General features: G+C 52.4%; 1 protein-coding gene across 6 annotated transcripts in view; it reads left to right on the forward strand.

The window, feature by feature from the left end:
* The window catches only part of OSGEP (O-sialoglycoprotein endopeptidase), a 41,090-nt gene that overhangs the window by 17,787 nt on the left and 5,595 nt on the right, over positions 1-17,708 (forward strand). For 2 of the 6 annotated variants that reach the window (XM_072029724.1, XM_072029725.1), the window contains exons 13-20: positions 2,583-2,744; positions 3,988-4,110; positions 5,501-5,593; positions 7,550-7,647; positions 9,873-9,997; positions 12,278-12,387; positions 12,477-12,558; positions 16,972-17,017. In XM_072029724.1, the coding sequence (XP_071885825.1) occupies positions 2,583-2,744; positions 3,988-4,110; positions 5,501-5,593; positions 7,550-7,647; positions 9,873-9,997; positions 12,278-12,387; positions 12,477-12,558; positions 16,972-17,017 (839 nt within the window). Of the gene's footprint in view, positions 1-1,763; positions 1,875-2,582; positions 2,745-3,987; positions 4,111-5,500; positions 5,594-7,549; positions 7,648-9,872; positions 9,998-12,277; positions 12,388-12,476; positions 12,560-16,971; positions 17,018-17,708 lie in introns of those variants that run through there. The other 4 variants (XR_011805353.1, XR_011805354.1, XM_072029726.1 and 1 more) reach the window with 4 other exon arrangements.

Below are 17,708 nucleotides of genomic sequence, written 5' to 3' on the forward strand. Positions count from 1 at the left end.
ATTGACCCTATTGACCCTACTGACCCTATTGACCCTATTGACCCTATTGACCCTATTAACCCCATTGACCCTATTGACCCCATTGGACCTGTTGTCATTGAACCCGTTGACCCCATTAACCCTACTGACCCTATTGACCCTATTGACCCTATTGACCCCATTGACCCCATTGACCCTACTGACCCCATAGACCCCATAGACCCCATTGTACTCGTTGTCATTGACTCCATTGACCCCATTGACTCTATTGATCCTATTGATCCTATTGACCCTACTGACCCCATAGACCCTATTGACCCTATTGATCCTATTGACCCTATTGTACCTGTTGTCATTGAACCCGTTGACCCCATTGACCCTACAGACCCCATAGACCCCATTGTACACGTTGTCATTGACCCCGTTGACCCCATTGATCCTATTGACCCTATTGATCCCATTGACCCTATTGTACCTGTTGTCATTGCCCCCATTGACCCCATTGACCCTATTGACCCTATTGACCCTATTACCTTCCTTGTACCCACTGTCATTGACCCCATTGACCCCATAGACCCTACTGATCCCATTGACCCCATTGTACCCGTTGACATTGACCCTATTGATCCTATTGGCCCTATTGACCCTACTGACCCCATTGACCCCATTGACCCCACTGACCCTACTGACCCCATAGACCCCATTGTACCCATTGTCGTTGACCCTATTGACCCCGTTAACCCTATTGACCCTATTGACCCTATTGACCATATTGACCCTATTGACCATATTGACCCCACTGTGACCCCACTGTGACCCCACTGACCCCATTGACCCCATAGACCCCATTGGACTTGTTGTTATTGACCCTGTTGACCCCATTGATCCCATTGACCCTATTGATCCCATTGACCCCATTGTACCTGTTGTCATTGCCCCCATTGACCCCATTGACCCTATTGACCCTATTGACCCTATTGATCCTATTGACCCTATTACCTTCCTTGTACCCACTGTCATTGACCCCATCGACCCCATTGACCCCATTGACCCTATTGACCCTATTAACCCTATTGACCCTACTGACCCCATAGACCCTACAGACCCCATAGACCCCATTGCACACGTTGTCATTGACCCCGTTGACCCCATTGATCCTATTGACCCTATTGACCCTATTGACCCTATTGATCCCATTGACCCTATTGGACCTGTTGTCATTGCCCCCATTGCCCCCATTGACCCCATTGACCCTATTGACCCTATTGACCCTATTACCTTCCTTGTACCCACTGCCATTGACCCCATTGACCCCATAGACCCTACTGACCCCTTTGACCCCATTGTACCCGTTGGCATTGACCCTATTGATCCTATTGACCCTATTGACCCTATTGACCCCATAGACCCCATTGTACCCGTTCTCGTTGACCCTATTGACCCCGTTAACCCTATTGACCCTATTGACCCTATTGAGCCTATTGACCATATTGACCCCACTGTGACCCCACTGTGACCCCACTGACCCTATTGACCCCATTGACCCTACTGACCCCATAGACCCCATAGACCCCATAGACCCCATTGTACTTGTTGTCATTGACCCCATTGACCCCATTAACCCCATTGACCCTATATCCCCGTCTCCCCATGTCCCCATATCCCTGCGTCCCCATTGACCCCATTGACCCCATTGACCCCATCACCCCCATTAACCCCATTGACCCCGTCGCCCCCCTTGACCCCATTGACCCCATAACCCCCCTGACCCTATAACCCTATAGGTGGCCCTATTTGCCCGCCGGGATTTGGGGTTGCGCTCGGTGTCCCCATTGACCCCATTAACCCCATTAACCCCATTGACCCCATTAACCCCATTGACCCCCTTGACCCCATTAACCCCATTAACCCCATTAACCCCATTAACCCCATTGACCTCATTGACCCCATTTCCCCCATTGACCCCATTACCCCCATTAACCCCATTAACCCCATTGACCCCATCACCCCATTAACCCCATTGACCCCATTGACCCCATAAACCCCATTGACCCCATTGACCCCATTGACCCCATTGACCCCATTGACCCCATTGACCCCATTGACCCCATAACCCCATGTCCCCATATCCCTGCGTCCCCCTTGACCCCATTAACCCCATTGACCCCCTTGACCCCATTGACCCCATTAACCCCATTGACCCCCTTGACCCCATTGACCCCATTGACCCCCTTGACCCCATAACCCCCCTGACCCTATAACCCTATAGGTGGCCCTATTTGCCCGCCGGGATTTGGGGTTGCGCTTGGTGTCCCCATTAACCCCATTAACCCCATTAACCCCATTGACCCCATTAACCCCATATCCCCGTCTCCCCATATCCCTGCGTCCCCATTGACCCCATTGACCCCATTGACCCCATTAACCCCATTAACCCCATTGACCCCATTGACCCCATTGACCCCATTAACCCCATTGACCCCATTACCCCCATTAACCCCCTTGACCCCATTAACCCCATTGACCCCATTGACCCCATTGACCCCATTGACCCCATTGACCCCATTGCCCCCCTTGACCCCATAACCCCCCTGACCCTATAGGTGGCCCTATTTGCCCGCCGGGATTTGGGGTTGCGCTCGGTTTCCTGCCTGCTGCTGGCCCTGGCCGCGGGGTCGCCCTGGTCCCGCCCCCACCTACGTCACTTCCTGGGTGCCGTCACCCTCCTGCCCTCCGATTGGCTGGCCGTGCCCCGCCTCTACCAGGTAAGCCCCGCCCACTGGCCACCGGGGTTGACCTGGTGGCCACCGAGGGCGGGGGGGCCAGCAAAGTGCTCCCGGTGGCCACCCAGGGCGGGGTGGCCACTGAGGTCCTCGGGGTGGCCACCAAGGTTGGAATGGCCACCAAGATCCTTGTGGTGGCCACCGAGGTTGGAGTGGCCACCAAGAGCCTCATGGTGGCCACCAAGGTCAGAGTGGCCACTGAGGTCGGAATGGCCACCAAGATCCTCGTGATGGCCACCAAGATCCTCGTGGTGGCCACCAAGGTCAGAGTGGCCACCAAGAGCCTCATGGTGGCCACCAAGGTTGGAATGGCCACCAAGGTCGTCATGGTGGCCACCCAGGTCGGAGTGGCCACCGAGGTCCTCAGGGTGGCCACCAAAGTGCTCCTGGTGGCCACCGAGGTCGGAGTGGCCACCAAGGTCCTTGGGGTGGCCACCTAGAGCCTTGTGGTGGCCACCAAGCTCAGAGTGGCCACCAAGGTCGAAATGGCCACCAAAGTCCTCCTGGTGGCCACCAAGGTCAGAATGGCCACCAAGGTTGTCGTGGTGGCCACCAAGAGCCTGGTGGTGGCCACTGAGGTGAGAGTGGCCACCGAGGTCAGAATGGCCACCGAGGTCAGAATGGCCACCAAGGTCCTTGTGGTGGCCACCAAGGTCAGAGTGGCCACCAAGAGCCTCATGGTGGCCACCAAGGTCAGAATGGCCACCAAGATCCTTGTGGTGGCCACCAAAGTGCTCCTGGTGGCCACTGAGGGTGGAGTGGCCACTAAAGTCCTCATGGTGGCCACCAAGGTCGGAATGGCCACTGAGGTCGTGGTGGCCACCAAGGTCTTTGTAGTGGCCATCAAGGTTGGAATGGCCACCGAGGTTGTCGTGGTGGCCACCAAGAGCCTGGTGGTGGCCACTGAGGTCAGAGTGGCCACTAGGGTCGTCGTGGTGGCCACCAAGGTCAGAGTGGCCACCAAGATCCTCGTGGTGGCCACCAAGGTCAGAGTGGCCACCAAGATCCTCGTGGTGGCCACCGAGGTCAGAGTGGCCACCAAGGTCTTCTTGGTGGCCACCATGTCCTTGTGGCCACCGAGGTCTTCATGGTGGCCACCAAGATCCTAATGGTGGCCACCAAGTTCCCAATGGTGTCCCCCAAGATCCCAGTGGTGGCCACCAAGTTCCCGGTGGTGGCCACCAAGTTCCCGGTGGTGGCCACCAAGTTGCCCGTGTCCCCTCAGAGCCTGGCCCCGGACCCCATGGCGCTGGCCCCGTTGCCGCGGGCCCTTCGGGACGCTCTGGCCGCCGCCTTCGCCTCCTTCGACCTCCACCAACTGGGCAAGTACCGGGGCCGGCCCGGCAAGGTGAGCGCCCCCCGGCCCTATAACGGCCCTATTAGCCCCGTTACGGCCCTATTAGCCCCTTTATGGCCCTATTAGCCCATTTATGGCCCTATTAGCCCCTTTATGGCCGTATTGGCCCCTTTATGGCCCTATTAGCCCATTTATGGCCGTATTAGCCCCTTTTGGCCCTATTGGCCCTATTATGGCCCTATTAGCCCCTTTATGGCCCTATTAGCCCATTTATGGCCCCATTGGCCCTATTATGGCCCTATTTGCCCTATTACGGCCCTATTAGCCCCTTTATGGCCCTATTAGCCCATTTATGGCCCTATTAGCCCCTTTACGGCCCTACTAGCCCATTTATGGCCCTATTGGCCCTATTACGGTCCTATTGGCCCTATTACGGCCCTATTAGCCCCTTTTGGCCCCATTGGCCCTATTATGGCCCTATTAGCCCCTTTTTGGCCCCATTGGCCCTATTACGGCCCTATTAGCCCTATTACGGCCCTATTGGCCCTATTATCGCCCTATTGGCCCCTTTATGGCCCTATTGGCCCTATTATGGCCCTATTGGCCCTATTACGGTCCTATTTGCCCTATTACGGCCCTATTAGCCCCTTTTGGCCCTATTGGCCCTATTACGGCCCTATTGGCCCTATTATGGCCCTATTAGCCCCTTTTTGGCCCCATTGGCCCTATTATGGCCCTATTAGCCCCTTCTTGGCCCTATTTGCCCTATTATGGCCCTATTGGCCCTATTATGGCCCTATTAGCCCATTTATGACCCTATTAGCCCCTTTATGGCCCTATTAGCCCCTTTTTGGCCCTTTATGGCCCTATTGGCCCTATTATGGCCCTATTAGCCCCTTTATGGACCCATTGGCCCTTTATGGCCCTATTGGCCCTATTACGGCCCTATTAGCCCCTTTATGACCCCATTGGCCCTATTACGGCCCTATTGGCCCTATTATGGCCCTATTTGCCCTATTATGGCCCTATTTGCCCTATTATGGCCCTATTTGCCCCATTACGGCCCTATTAGCCCCTTTATGGCCCTATTGGCCCTTTATGGCCCTATTAGCCCCTTTATGGCCCTATTGGCCCCGTTACGGCCCTATTAGCCCCTTCTCGGCCCTATTAGCCCCATTTTGACCCCATTTGCCCTATTATGGCCCTATTTGCCCTATTACGGCCCTATTAGCCCCTTTATGGCCCTATTAGCCCCTTTATGGCCCTATTAGCCCCTTCTTGGCCCTATTAGCCCATTTATGGCCCCATTGGCCCTATTACCGCCCTATTAGCCCTTTCTTGACCCTATTTTCCCCTTTTGACCCTATTTTCCCCTTTTTGTCCCCATTTTCCCCTTTTTGTCCCCATTTCCCCCTTTTTCACCCCATTTGTGACCCCACAGCGCCCCCGGGGACGGGGCCGGAGCCGACCCCAAACCCAATCCCAATCCCAAACCCAGCGGCCCCGGAGACCCCGGCGGGGGACGGCGGAGAAGGTGAGGGGACAGCGGGGTCAGCGGGGTCCTTTTGGGGTCAGCGGGGTCCTTTTGGGGTCGTTGGGGACATTTTGGGGTCGTTGGGGACATTTTGGGGTCGTTGGGGATATTTGGGGTCATCGGGGTCCCTTTAGGGTCATTGCGGACATTTGGGGTTATTGGGGTCCCTTTGGGGTCGTTGGGTCCTTTTGGGGTCATTGGGGTCCTTTTGGGGTCGTTGGGGACATTTGGGGTTATTGGGGTCCCTTTGGGGTTATTGGGGTCCCTTTGGGGTTATCGGGGTCCCTTTGGGGTTATTGGGGTCCCTTTGGGGTCATTGGGGTCCCTTTGGGGTCGTTGGGGACATTTGGGGTCGTTGGGGACACTTGGGGTCATCGGGGTCCCTTTGGGGTCACTGGGGTCCTTTTGGGGTCGTTGGGGACATTTGGGGTAATTGGGGTCCCTTTGGGGTTATCGGGGTCCCTTTGGGGTTATTGGGGTCCCTTTGAGGTTATTGGGGTCACTTTGGGGTAATTGGGGACCTTTTGGGGTCATTGGGGTCCCTTTGGGGTTATCGGGGTCCCTTTGGGGTTATTGGGGTCCCTGTGGGGTCATTGGGGGACATTTGGGGTCGTTGGGAACATTTGGGGTCGTTGGGGACCTTTTGGGGTTATTGGGGTCCTTTTGGGGTCAGCGGGGTCCTTTTGGGGTCAGTGGGGACATTTGGGGTCACTGGGGTCCTTTTGGGGTCATTGGGGTCCTTTTGGGGTCGTTGGGGACATTTGGGGTCAGCGGGGTCCTTTTGGGGTCATTGGGGTCTCTTTGGGGTCATCGGGGTCCCTTTGGGGTCGTTGGGGACATTTGGGGTCGTTGGGGACCTTTTGGGGTTATTGGGGTCCTTTTGGGGTCGTTGGGGACATTTGGGGTCGTTGGGGATATTTGGGGTCATCGGGGTCCCTGTGGGTTCATTGGGGGACATTTGGGGTCATTGGGGTCCCTTTGGGGTCATTGGGGTCCCTTTGGGGTCACTGGGGTCCTTTTGGGGTCGTTGGGGACATTTGGGGTTATTGGGGTCCTTTTGGGGTCAGCAGGGTCCTTTTGGGGTCATTGGGGACATTTTGGGGTCGTTGGGGACATTTGGGGTCAGCAGGGTCCTTTTGGGGTCATTGGGGTCCCTTTGGGGTGAATGGGGTCCCTTTAGGGTCATTGGGGTCCCGTTGGGGTCATCGGGGTCCCTTTGGGGTCATTGGGGTCCCTTTGGGGTCGTTGGGGACATTTGGGGTCGTTGGGGACATTTGGGGTCATCGGGGTCCCTTTGGGGTCATTGGGGACCTTTTGGGGTCATTGGGGTCCCTTTGGGGTTATTGGGGTCCCTGTGGGGTCATTGGGGTCTCTTTGGGGTCGTTGAGTCCCTTGGGGTCATTGGGGTCCCTGTGGGGTCATTGGGGACATTTGGGGTTATTGGGGTCCCTTTGGGGTTATTGGGGTCCTTTTGGGGTCATTGGGGTCCCTTTGGGGTCAGTGGGGTCCTTTTGGGGTTGTTGGGGTCCTTTTGGGGTCATCGGGGTCCCTTTGGGGTCCCGTGACCCTTTTGGGGTCCTTTTGGGGTCCCGTGACCCTTTTGGGGTCACCTCATCCCTTTTGGGATCCCCTGGGTCCTTTTGGGTTCCTAGGGTCTGTTTTGGGATTCTGGGGTCCCTTTGGGTTCCTGGGGTCTCTTTTGGGGTTCCAGGACCCTTTTGGGGTCCCGGTGCCCCTTTGGGGTCCCGTGACCTTTTTGGGGTCCCTTTTAGGGTCTTGGTCTCCTTTTGGGTTCTTGGGGTCCCTTTTGGGGTCATGTGTCCCTTTTGGGATTCCATGGTCCCTTTGGGGTTATTGGGGTCCTTTTGGGGTTCCAGGACCCTTTTGGGGTCCCGGTGCCCCTTTGGGGTCCCGTGACCCTTTTGGGGTCCCTTTTGGGGTCCCGTGTCCCCGCAGCCCCCCCTGCCCCCGTCCCTCTTCTCGCTGCGCTCGCTGGTTCGGCGCCTGCACATCCGGGAGCCCGCCCAGCACGTGGCGGCGCTGCTGGGCCGCAGGTGGGATTTTTGGGGTCATTTCGGGGCTTTTTGGGTCTTTGGGGTCTTGGGGGTCTTGGGGGGCATTGGGGCTGTTGGGGTGTTTGGGGACATTTGGGGGATTTGGGGTCTTTTGGGGTCTTTGGGGGTTTTAGGGGATTTTTGGGTCTTTGGGCTCTTTTGGGGTTTTAGTTTTTTTTGGGGTCTTTGGGGTCTTTATGGTCTTTTGGGGTTTTTAGGGTTTTGGGGGTATTTTGGGGTCTTTTGGGGTCTTTTGGGGTCTTTGGGGTCTTGGGGGTCATGGGGGTCTTGGGGGGCATTGGGGCTGTTGGGGTGTTTGGGAAGATTTGGGGGCTTTGGGGTCTTTTGGGGTTTTGGAGGTCTTTTGGGGTCTTTATGTTCTTTTGGGGTTTTTAGGTTTTTGGGGTCTTTTGGGGTCTTTAGGATTTTGGGGGTATTTGGGGTCTTTTGGGGTTGTTGGGGTCTTTGGGGTCTTTGGGGTCATGGGGGTCTTGGGGGGCATTGGGGCTGTTGGGGTGTTTGGGGACATTTGGGGGCTTTGGGATCTTTTGGTGGTTTTGGGGTCTTTTGGGGTTTTGGGGTCTTTTGGGGTCTTTGGGGTCTTTAGGGTCTTTTGGGGTTTTTAGGGTTTTTGGGGTCTTTGGGGTCCTGGGGGTCTTGTTGGGCATTGGGGGCATTGGGGTGTTTGGGGACATTTGGGGGCTTTGGGGTCTTTTGGGGTCTTTTGGAGTCTTTTGGGGTTTTGGGGGGTTTTGGGGTCTTTGGGGTCTTTAGGGTCTTTCGGGGTTTTTAGGGTTTTGGGGGTATTTGGGGGTTTTTTGGGGTTTTTAGGGTCTTTGGGGTCTTGGGGGTCTTGGGGTCTTTTGGGGTCTTTTGGGGTCTTTAGGATTTGGGGGGTTTTGGGGTCTTTTGGGGTCTTTGGGGTCTTTTGGGGTCTTTGCAGTTTTGGGGCGTTTTGGGGTCTTTGGGGGCGTTGGAATTGTTGGGGACATTTGGGGTCTTTGGGGTCGTTTGGGGTCCTTAGGATTTTTGGGGTCTTTGGGGTCTTTTGGAGTTTTTTGGGGTCTTTTGGGGTCTTTAAGATTTGGGGGGTTTTGGGGTCTTTTGGGGTCTTTGGGGTCTTTTGGGGTTTTTAGGTTTTTGGGGTCTTTTGGGGTCTTTAGGATTTTGGGGGTATTTGGGGTCTTTTGGGGTCTTTGGGGTCTTTTGGGGTGTTGGAGGGTATCAGAGAGTTTGGGGTGTTTTGGAACATTTGGGGAGTTTGGGGTCGTTTGGTGTTTTTGGGGTCATTTCGGGGGTTTTTGGGGTCTTGGGGGTCATGGGGGTCTTGGGGGGCATTGGGGCTCTTGGGGTGTTTGGGAAGATTTGGGGGCTTTGGGGTCTTTTGGGGTCCTTTGGTTTTTTTTGGAGTTTTAGGGGGGTTTACAGTTTTTGGGGTCTTTTGGGGTCTTTTGGGGTCTTTTGGGGTTTTTAGGTTTTTGGGGTCTTTTGGGGTCTTTAGGATTTGGGGGGTTTTGGGGTCTTTTGGGGTCTTTGGGGTCTTTTGGGGTCTTTGCAGTTTTGGGGCATTTTGGGGTCTTTGGGGGCGTTGGAATTGTTGGGGACATTTGGGGTCTTTGGGGTCTTTTGGGGTCCTTAGGATTTTTGGGGTCTTTGGGGTCTTTTGGGGTCTTTGGGATTTTAGGGGTCTTTGGGATTTTGTCTTTTTTGGGTGGTCTTTTGGGGGGTATTTGGGGTCTTTTGGGGTATTTGGGATCATTTGGGGTTTTGGGGGCTTTTTGGGATTTTGTCTTTTTGGGGGATCTTTTGGGGGGTGTTTGGGGTCTTTTGGGGTCTTTTGGGGTCATTTGGGGGTCTTTTGGGGCTTTTGGGGTCTTTTGGGGTCTTTTGGGGCTTTTGGGGTCTTTTGGGATCTTTAGGGTCTTTTGGGGTATTTGGGATCATTTGGGGTTTTTGGGACTTTTTGGGATTTTGTCTTTTTGGGTGGTCTTTTGGGGGTATTTGGGGTCTTTTGGGGCTTTTGGGGCTCTTTGGGGTCTTTTGGGGTCTTTTGGGGCTTTTGGGGTCTTTTGGGATCTTTGGGATCATTTGGGATTTTTGGGACTTTTTGGGATTTTGTCTTTTCGGGGCCTCTTTTTGGGGTTATTTGGGTTCTTTTGGGGACATTTCAGGATCTTTGGGATTTTTGGGGTGGGGGCTGACCCCTCGGTGACCTTTGACCCCAGGCCCCCCGGCTGTGACCCCTCGAGGCCCCGCCCCCGCCTGGCCCCGCCCCTGACCTGGGAGCGGGCCCTGAGCGCCGGGGGCAGGGGGCGCGTCCCCCGCGGGGCCACCTGGGAGCGGCTGATTGGTCAGTGCCGACCTCTGACCCCTGACCCCTGACCCCTGACCCCTGACCCTATTGACCCCATTGACCCCATTGACCCCATTGACCCTATTGATCCTATTGATCCTATTGATCCTATTAACCCTATTGACCCTATTGACCCCATTGACCCCAATGACCCCATTGACCTCCCTTGACCCCATTGACCCCATTGACCCCGGTGACCCCATTGACCCCAATGACCCCATTGACCTCATTGACCCCATTGACCCCATTGACCCTATTAATCCCCTTTGACCCCATTGACCCCATTGACCTCATTGACCCCATTGACCTCATTGACCCCATTGACCCCATTGACCCCATTGACCCCATTGACCCCCTTTACCCCATTGACCCCATTGACCTCATTGACCCCATTGACCCCATTAACGCCATTGACCCCAATGACCCCATTGACCCTATTGACCCCATTGACCCTATTAACCCTAGTGACCTCCCTTGACCCCATTGACTTCCCTTGACCCTATTGACCCCATTGACCCCCTTGACCCCCTTGACCCCATTAACCTCCCTTGACCCTATTAATCCCCTTTGACCCCATTGACCCCATTGACCCCATTGACCCCATTGACCCCATTGACCCCACTGACCCCATGACCCCATTGACCCCGTTGACCCCATTGACCCCATTGACCCCATTGACCTCCCTTGACCCCATTGACCCCCTTGACCCCAATGACCCCATTGACCCCATTGACCCCATTGACCCCATTGACCTCCCTTGACCCCATTGACCCCATTGACCCCATTGACCTCCCATTGACCTCCCTTGACCCCATTAACCCCACTGACCCCATTGACCCCATTGACCCTATTGACCCCATTAACCCTATTGACCCTATTGACCCCGTTGACCCCATTAACCCCATTAACCCCATTGACCTCCCTTGACCCCATTATCCCCCTTGACCCCATTGATCCCATTGACCCCATTGACCCTATTGATCCCATTGACCCTATTGACCCCATTGACCCCATTGACCCCATTGACCCCCTTGACCCCATTGACCCCAATAACCCCATTGACCCCATTAACCCTCTTGACCCCATTGACCCCATTGACCCCATTATCCCCATTAACCCCATTAACCCCATTGACCCCATTAACCCCATTGACCCCATTGACCCCATTGACCCCATTGACCCCATTGACCCCATTAACCCCATTGACCCCATTGACCCCATTAACCCTATTGACCCCAATGACCCCATTGACCCCATTAACCCCCTTGACCCCATTGACCCCATTGACCCCATTGACCCCATTTCCCCCCTTGACCCCATTGACCCCATTGACCCCATTGACCCCATTGACCCCATTGACCCTATTAATCCCCATTAACCCCATTAACCCCATTGACCCCATTGACCCCATTGACCGCATTGACCCTATTGACCCTATTGACCCCATTGACCTCCCTTGACCCCATTGACCCTATTGACCCTATTGACCCTAGTGACCTCCTTTGACCCCATTGACTTCCCTTGACCCTATTAATTGCCCTTGACCCCATTGACCCCATTGACCCCATTGACCCCATTGACCCCATTGACCCCATTGACTTCCCTTGACCCCATTGACCCCATTAACCCCATTGACCCCATTGACCCCATTGACCCTATTAACCCCATTGACCCCGTTGACCCCATTGACCCCATTAACCCCATTGACCCCATTAACCCCATTGACCCCATTGCCCCCCTTGACCCCGTTGACCCCATTGACCCCATTGACCCCATTGACCCTATTAAACTCCCTTGACCCCATTGACCCCATTGACCCCATTGACCCTATTAAACTCCCTTGACCCCATTGACCCCATTGACCCCATTGACCCTATTAAACTCCCTTGACCCCAATGACCCCATTGACCCCGTTGACCCCATTAACCTCCCTTGACCCTATTAATCTCTCTTGACCCCATTGACCCCATTGACCCTATTGACCCTGTTGACCCCATTGATCTCCCTTGACCCCATTGACCTCATTGACCCTATTGACCCCATTGACCCCCTTGACCCCATTTCCCCCCTTGACCCCACTGACCCCATTGACCCCCCTGACCCCATTGACCCCATTAACCCCATTAACCCCATTTCCCCCCTTGACCCCATTTCCCCCCTTGACCCCATTTCCCCCCTTGACCCCATTGACCCCATTGACCCCATTGACCCCATTGACCCCATTGACCCCCTTGACCCCCCTGACCCCATTATTGACCCTATAACCTTTGACCCCAGCCGCGGGGGCGGTCCCGATGCTGGCCCTATTACGCAACCTTCGGGGCATGCTGAGGGCGGGGCTGCGACCCCAAACGCTGCAAAGGATTGTGGGACGGCTCCGCGACCCGGTAGGGCCCCGGGGTTATGGGGTCGGGATTATGGGGTCACCCCGGGGCGCTGACCCCGCCCTGACCCTATAATTTTGGGGTCGGGGCAGGAGGCTGTGGGGCGGAGCCGGGTGCCCCCGTCCCAATTCCTGCGGGCGCTGGAGGCGCTTTTGGGGTCGGAGCCTGAGGAGGGTGAGGAGACCCTAAAAACCCCAAAATCCCATAATCCAACCCCAAAATCCCAATCCCATAATCCCATAATCCCATAATCCCATTTCCCAACCCTATAACCCCATAATCCCATAATCCAACCCCAAAATCCCAGTCCCAACCCCATAACCCCAAAGTCCCAACCCCATAATCCCATAATCCCAACCCTAAAACCCCATAATCCCATAGCCCAACCCCATAATCCCAAAACCCAGCCCCATAATCCCATATCTGAACCCTATAACCCCATAATCCCATAATCCAGCCCCATAATCCTATACACCAACCCCATAATCCCATATCCCAACCCTAAAACCCCATAATCCCATAGCCCAACCCCATAATCCCATATCTGAACCCTATAACCCCAAAATCCCATAATCCAACCCCAAAATCCCAACCCCATAATCCCATTTCCCGTCCCTATAACCCCAAAATCCCATAATCCAACCCCAAAATCCCAGTCCCAACCCCATAATCCCATATCCCAACCCTATAACCCCAAAATCCCATAGCCCAACCCCATAATCCCATATCTGAACCCTATAACCCCATAATCCCATAATCCAGCCCCCAAATCCCAACCCCATAATCCCAAAACCCAACCCTATAACCCCAAAATCCCATAATCCCAACCCCATAATCCCGTTTCCCAACCCTATAACCCCAAAATCCCATATCCCAACCCCAAAATCCCAATCCCATAATCCCATAATCCCATTTCCCAACTCTATAACCCCAAAATCCCATAATCCAGCCCCATAATCCCATAATCCCATAATCCCATAATCCAACCCCAAAATCCCAACCCTATAATCCCATATCCCAACCCTATAACCCCAAAATCCCATAATCCAACCCCAAAATCCCATAATACCAAACCCATAATCCCATAATCCCATAATCCCATAATCCAACCCCAAAATCCCAACCCCATAATCCCATATCCCAACCCTATAACCCCAAAATCCCATATCCCAACCCCAAAATCCCAATCCCATAATCCCATTTCCCAACCCTATAACCCCAAAATCCCATAATCCAACCCCAAAATCCCAATCCCATAATCCCATTTCCCGACCCTATAACCCCAAAATCCCATAATCCCACCCCAAAATCCCAACCCCATAATCCCATTTCCCGACCCTATAACCCCAAAATCCCATAATCCCACCCCAAAATCCCAACCCCATAATCCCATTTCCCGGCCCTATAACCCCAAAATCCCATAATCCAACCCCAAAATCCCAACCCCATAATCCCATTTCCCAACCCTATAACCCCAAAATCCCATAATCCAACCCCAAAATCCCAATCCCATAATCCTTTTTCCCAACCCTATAACCCCAAAATCCCATAATCCCACCCCAAAATCCCAACCCCATAACCCCATAATCCCATAATCCCATAATCCCATTTCCCGACCCTATAACCCCAAAATCCCATAATCCCACCCCAAAATCCCAACCCCATAATCCCATTTCCCGACCCTATAACCCCAAAATCCCATAATCCCACCCCAAAATCCCAATCCCATAATCCCATAATCCCATTTCCCAGCCCTATAACCCCAAAATCCCATAATCCCACCCTAAAATCCCAACCCCATAATCCCATTTCCCAACCCTATAACCCCAAAATCCCATAATCCAACCCCAAAATCCCAATCCCATAATCCCATTTCCCAACCCTATAACCCCCAAATCCCATAATCCAACCCCAAAATCCCAACCCCATAATCCCATATCCCAACCCTATAACCCCAAAATCCCATAATCCAACCCCAAAATCCCATAATCCCAAACCCATAATCCCATTTCCCGACCCTATAAACCCAAAATCCCATAATCCAACCCCAAAATCCCAATCCCATAATCCCAATTCCCAACCCTATAACCCCAAAATCCCATATCCCAACCCCAAAATCCCAATCCCATAATCCCATAATCCCATTTCCCAACCCTATAACCCCAAAATCCCATAATCCCACCCCAAAATCCCAACCCCATAATCCCATAACCCAACCCCAAAATCCCAACCCCATAATCCCATTTCCCAACCCTATAACCCCAAAATCCCATAATCCAACCCCAAAATCCCAGTCCCAACCGCATAATCCCATATCCCAACCCTAAAACCCCATAATCCCATAGCCCAACCCCATAATCCCATTTTTTATCCTTATAACCCCATAATCCCATAATCCAGCCCCATAATCCTATACACCAACCCCATAATCCCAAAACCCAACCCTATAACCCCAAAATCCCATAATCCAGACCCATAATCCCATAGGAGACCCCATAATCCCAAAACCCAGCCCCATAATCCCAAAACCCAGCCCTATAACCTCATAATCCCATAGCTCAACCCCATAATCCCATATCCTGTCCCTATAACCCCAAAATCCCATAATCCAACCCCAAAATCCCAATCCCATAACCCCATAATCCCATAATCCCATAATCCCATTTCCCAACACTATAACCCCAAAATCCCATAATCCCACCCCAAAATCCCAACCCCATAATCCCATATCCCAACCCTATAACCCCAAAATCCCATAATCCCACCCCAAAATCCCAGTCCCATAATCCCATTTCCCGACCCTATAACCCCAAAATCCCATAATCCCACCCCAAAATCCCAACCCCATAATCCCATTTCCCAGCCTTATAACCCCAAAATCCCATAATCCAACCCCAAAATCCCAACCCCATAATCCCATAACCCAACCCTATAACCCCAAAATCCCATAATCCCACCCCAAAATCCCAACCCCATAATCCCATATCCCAACCCTATAACCCCAAAATCCCATAATCCCACCCCAAAATCCCAACCCCATAATCCCATATCCCAACCCTATAACCCCAAAATCCCAGAATCCCACCCCAAAATCCCAACCCCATAATCCCATAATCCCATAATCCCACCCCAAAATCCCAACCCCATAATCCCATTTCCCGACCCTATAACCCCAAAATCCCATAATCCAACCCCAAAATCCCAACCCCAAAATCCCATAATCCAACCCCAAAATCCCAACCCCATAATCCCATTTCCCAACCCTATAACCCCAAAATCCCATAATCCAACCCCAAAATCCCAACCCCAAAATCCCATAATCCCACCCCAAAATCCCAATCCCATAATCCCATTTCCCAACCCTATAACCCCAAAATCCCATAATCCCACCCCAAAATCCCAACCCCATAATCCCATTTCCCAACCCTATAACCCCAAAATCCCATAATCCAACCCCAAAATCCCAATCCCATAATCCCATAATCCCATTTCCCAACCCTATAACCCCAAAATCCCATAATCGAACCCCAAAATCCCATAATCCCAAACCCATAATCCCATATCCCAACCCTATAACCCCAAAATCCCATAATCCCACCCCAAAATCCCATAATCCCAAAATCCCATTTCCCAACCCTATAACCCCAAAATCCCATAATCCAACCCCAAAATCCCAACCCCATAATCCCATAATCCCATAATCCAACCCCAAAATCCCAACCCCATAATCCCATATCCCAACCCTATAACCCCAAAATCCCATAATCCAACCCCAAAATCCCAATCCCATAATCCCATTTCCCGACCCTATAACCCCAAAATCCCATAATCCCACCCCAAAATCCCAACCCCATAATCCCATAACCCAACCCTATAACCCCAAAATCCCATAATCCAACCCCAAAATCCCAATCCCATAATCCCATTTCCCGACCCTATAACCCCAAAATCCCATAATCCCACCCCAAAATCCCAATCCCATAAACCCATTTTCCAACCCTATAACCCCAAAATCCCATAATCCCACCCCAAAATCCCAACCCCATAATCCCATTTCCCAACCCTATAACCCCAAATTCCCATAATCCAACCCCAAAATCCCAACCCCATAATCCCATTTCCCAACCCTATATCCCCAAAATCCCATAATCCAACCCCAAAATCCCAACCCCATAATCCCATTTCCCAACCCTATAACCCCAAAATCCCATAATCCAACCCCAAAATCCCATAATCCCAAACCCATAATCCCATTTCCCGACCCTATAAACCCAAAATCCCATAATCCAACCCCAAAATCCCAACCCCATAATCCCATAATCCCATAATCCCATTTCCCAACCCTATAACCCCAAAATCCCATAATCCAACCCCAAAATCCCAACCCCATAATCCCATTTCCCGACCCTATAACCCCAAAATCCCATAATCCAACCCCAAAATCCCAACCCCATAATCCCATTTCCCGACCCTATAACCCCAAAATCCCATAATCCCACCCCAAAATCCCAACCCCATAATCCCATATCCTTAAAACCCCATAAAACCCCCAAAATCCCCCAAATTTGCCCCAATTCCCCCCCCCAGGCGTCCCCCGTGGGCGGGGCCGCCAGCTGCGGAGGAGACGGAGCCGGTGAGTAATTAACGGGGCCGTTAATTAGCGGGGGGGTTAATTGGGGGATTAATGGGGTGATTAATGGGGTAATTAATGGGGTAATTAATGGGGTAATTAATGGGGTAATTAATGGGGTAATTAATGGGGTGATTAATGGGGAGGGGGGTGGGTTTATAATGGGGTTAATTAATGGGGTTAATTAATTGGGGTGATTAATTAAGGGTGATTAATTGGGGGTGATTAATTGGGGAGGATTAATTGGGGAGGATTAATTGGGGTGATTAATTGGGGTGATTAATTGGGGGTGATTAATTGGGGTGATTAATTGGGGGTGGTTAATTGGGGTGATTAATTGGGGAGGATTAGTTAATGGGAGGTTAATTAATGGGAGGTTAATTAACGGGAGGTTAATTAATGGGAGGTTAATTAATGGGAGGTTAATTAATGGGGGAAATATGTGTTGTTATTAATGGGGGATAAATTGATGGGATTAATTAGTGGGGGTTAATTAATGGGGATTAATTAATGGGAGGTTAATTAATGGGAGGTTAATTAATGGGGATTAATTAACGGGGAGAAATGTGTGGGTGGCAATTTATGGGGGTTAATTAATGAGGGGTTAATTAATAGGGTCAATTAATGGGGTTCTATTAATAGGGGTTAATTAACTGGGTTCTAATGATGCGGGTCAATTAATGGGATTAATTAG

This window comes from Anas platyrhynchos, chromosome 31 (genome assembly GCF_047663525.1).
Source record: "Anas platyrhynchos isolate ZD024472 breed Pekin duck chromosome 31, IASCAAS_PekinDuck_T2T, whole genome shotgun sequence".
Classification (NCBI taxonomy): Eukaryota; Metazoa; Chordata; class Aves; order Anseriformes; family Anatidae; genus Anas; species Anas platyrhynchos.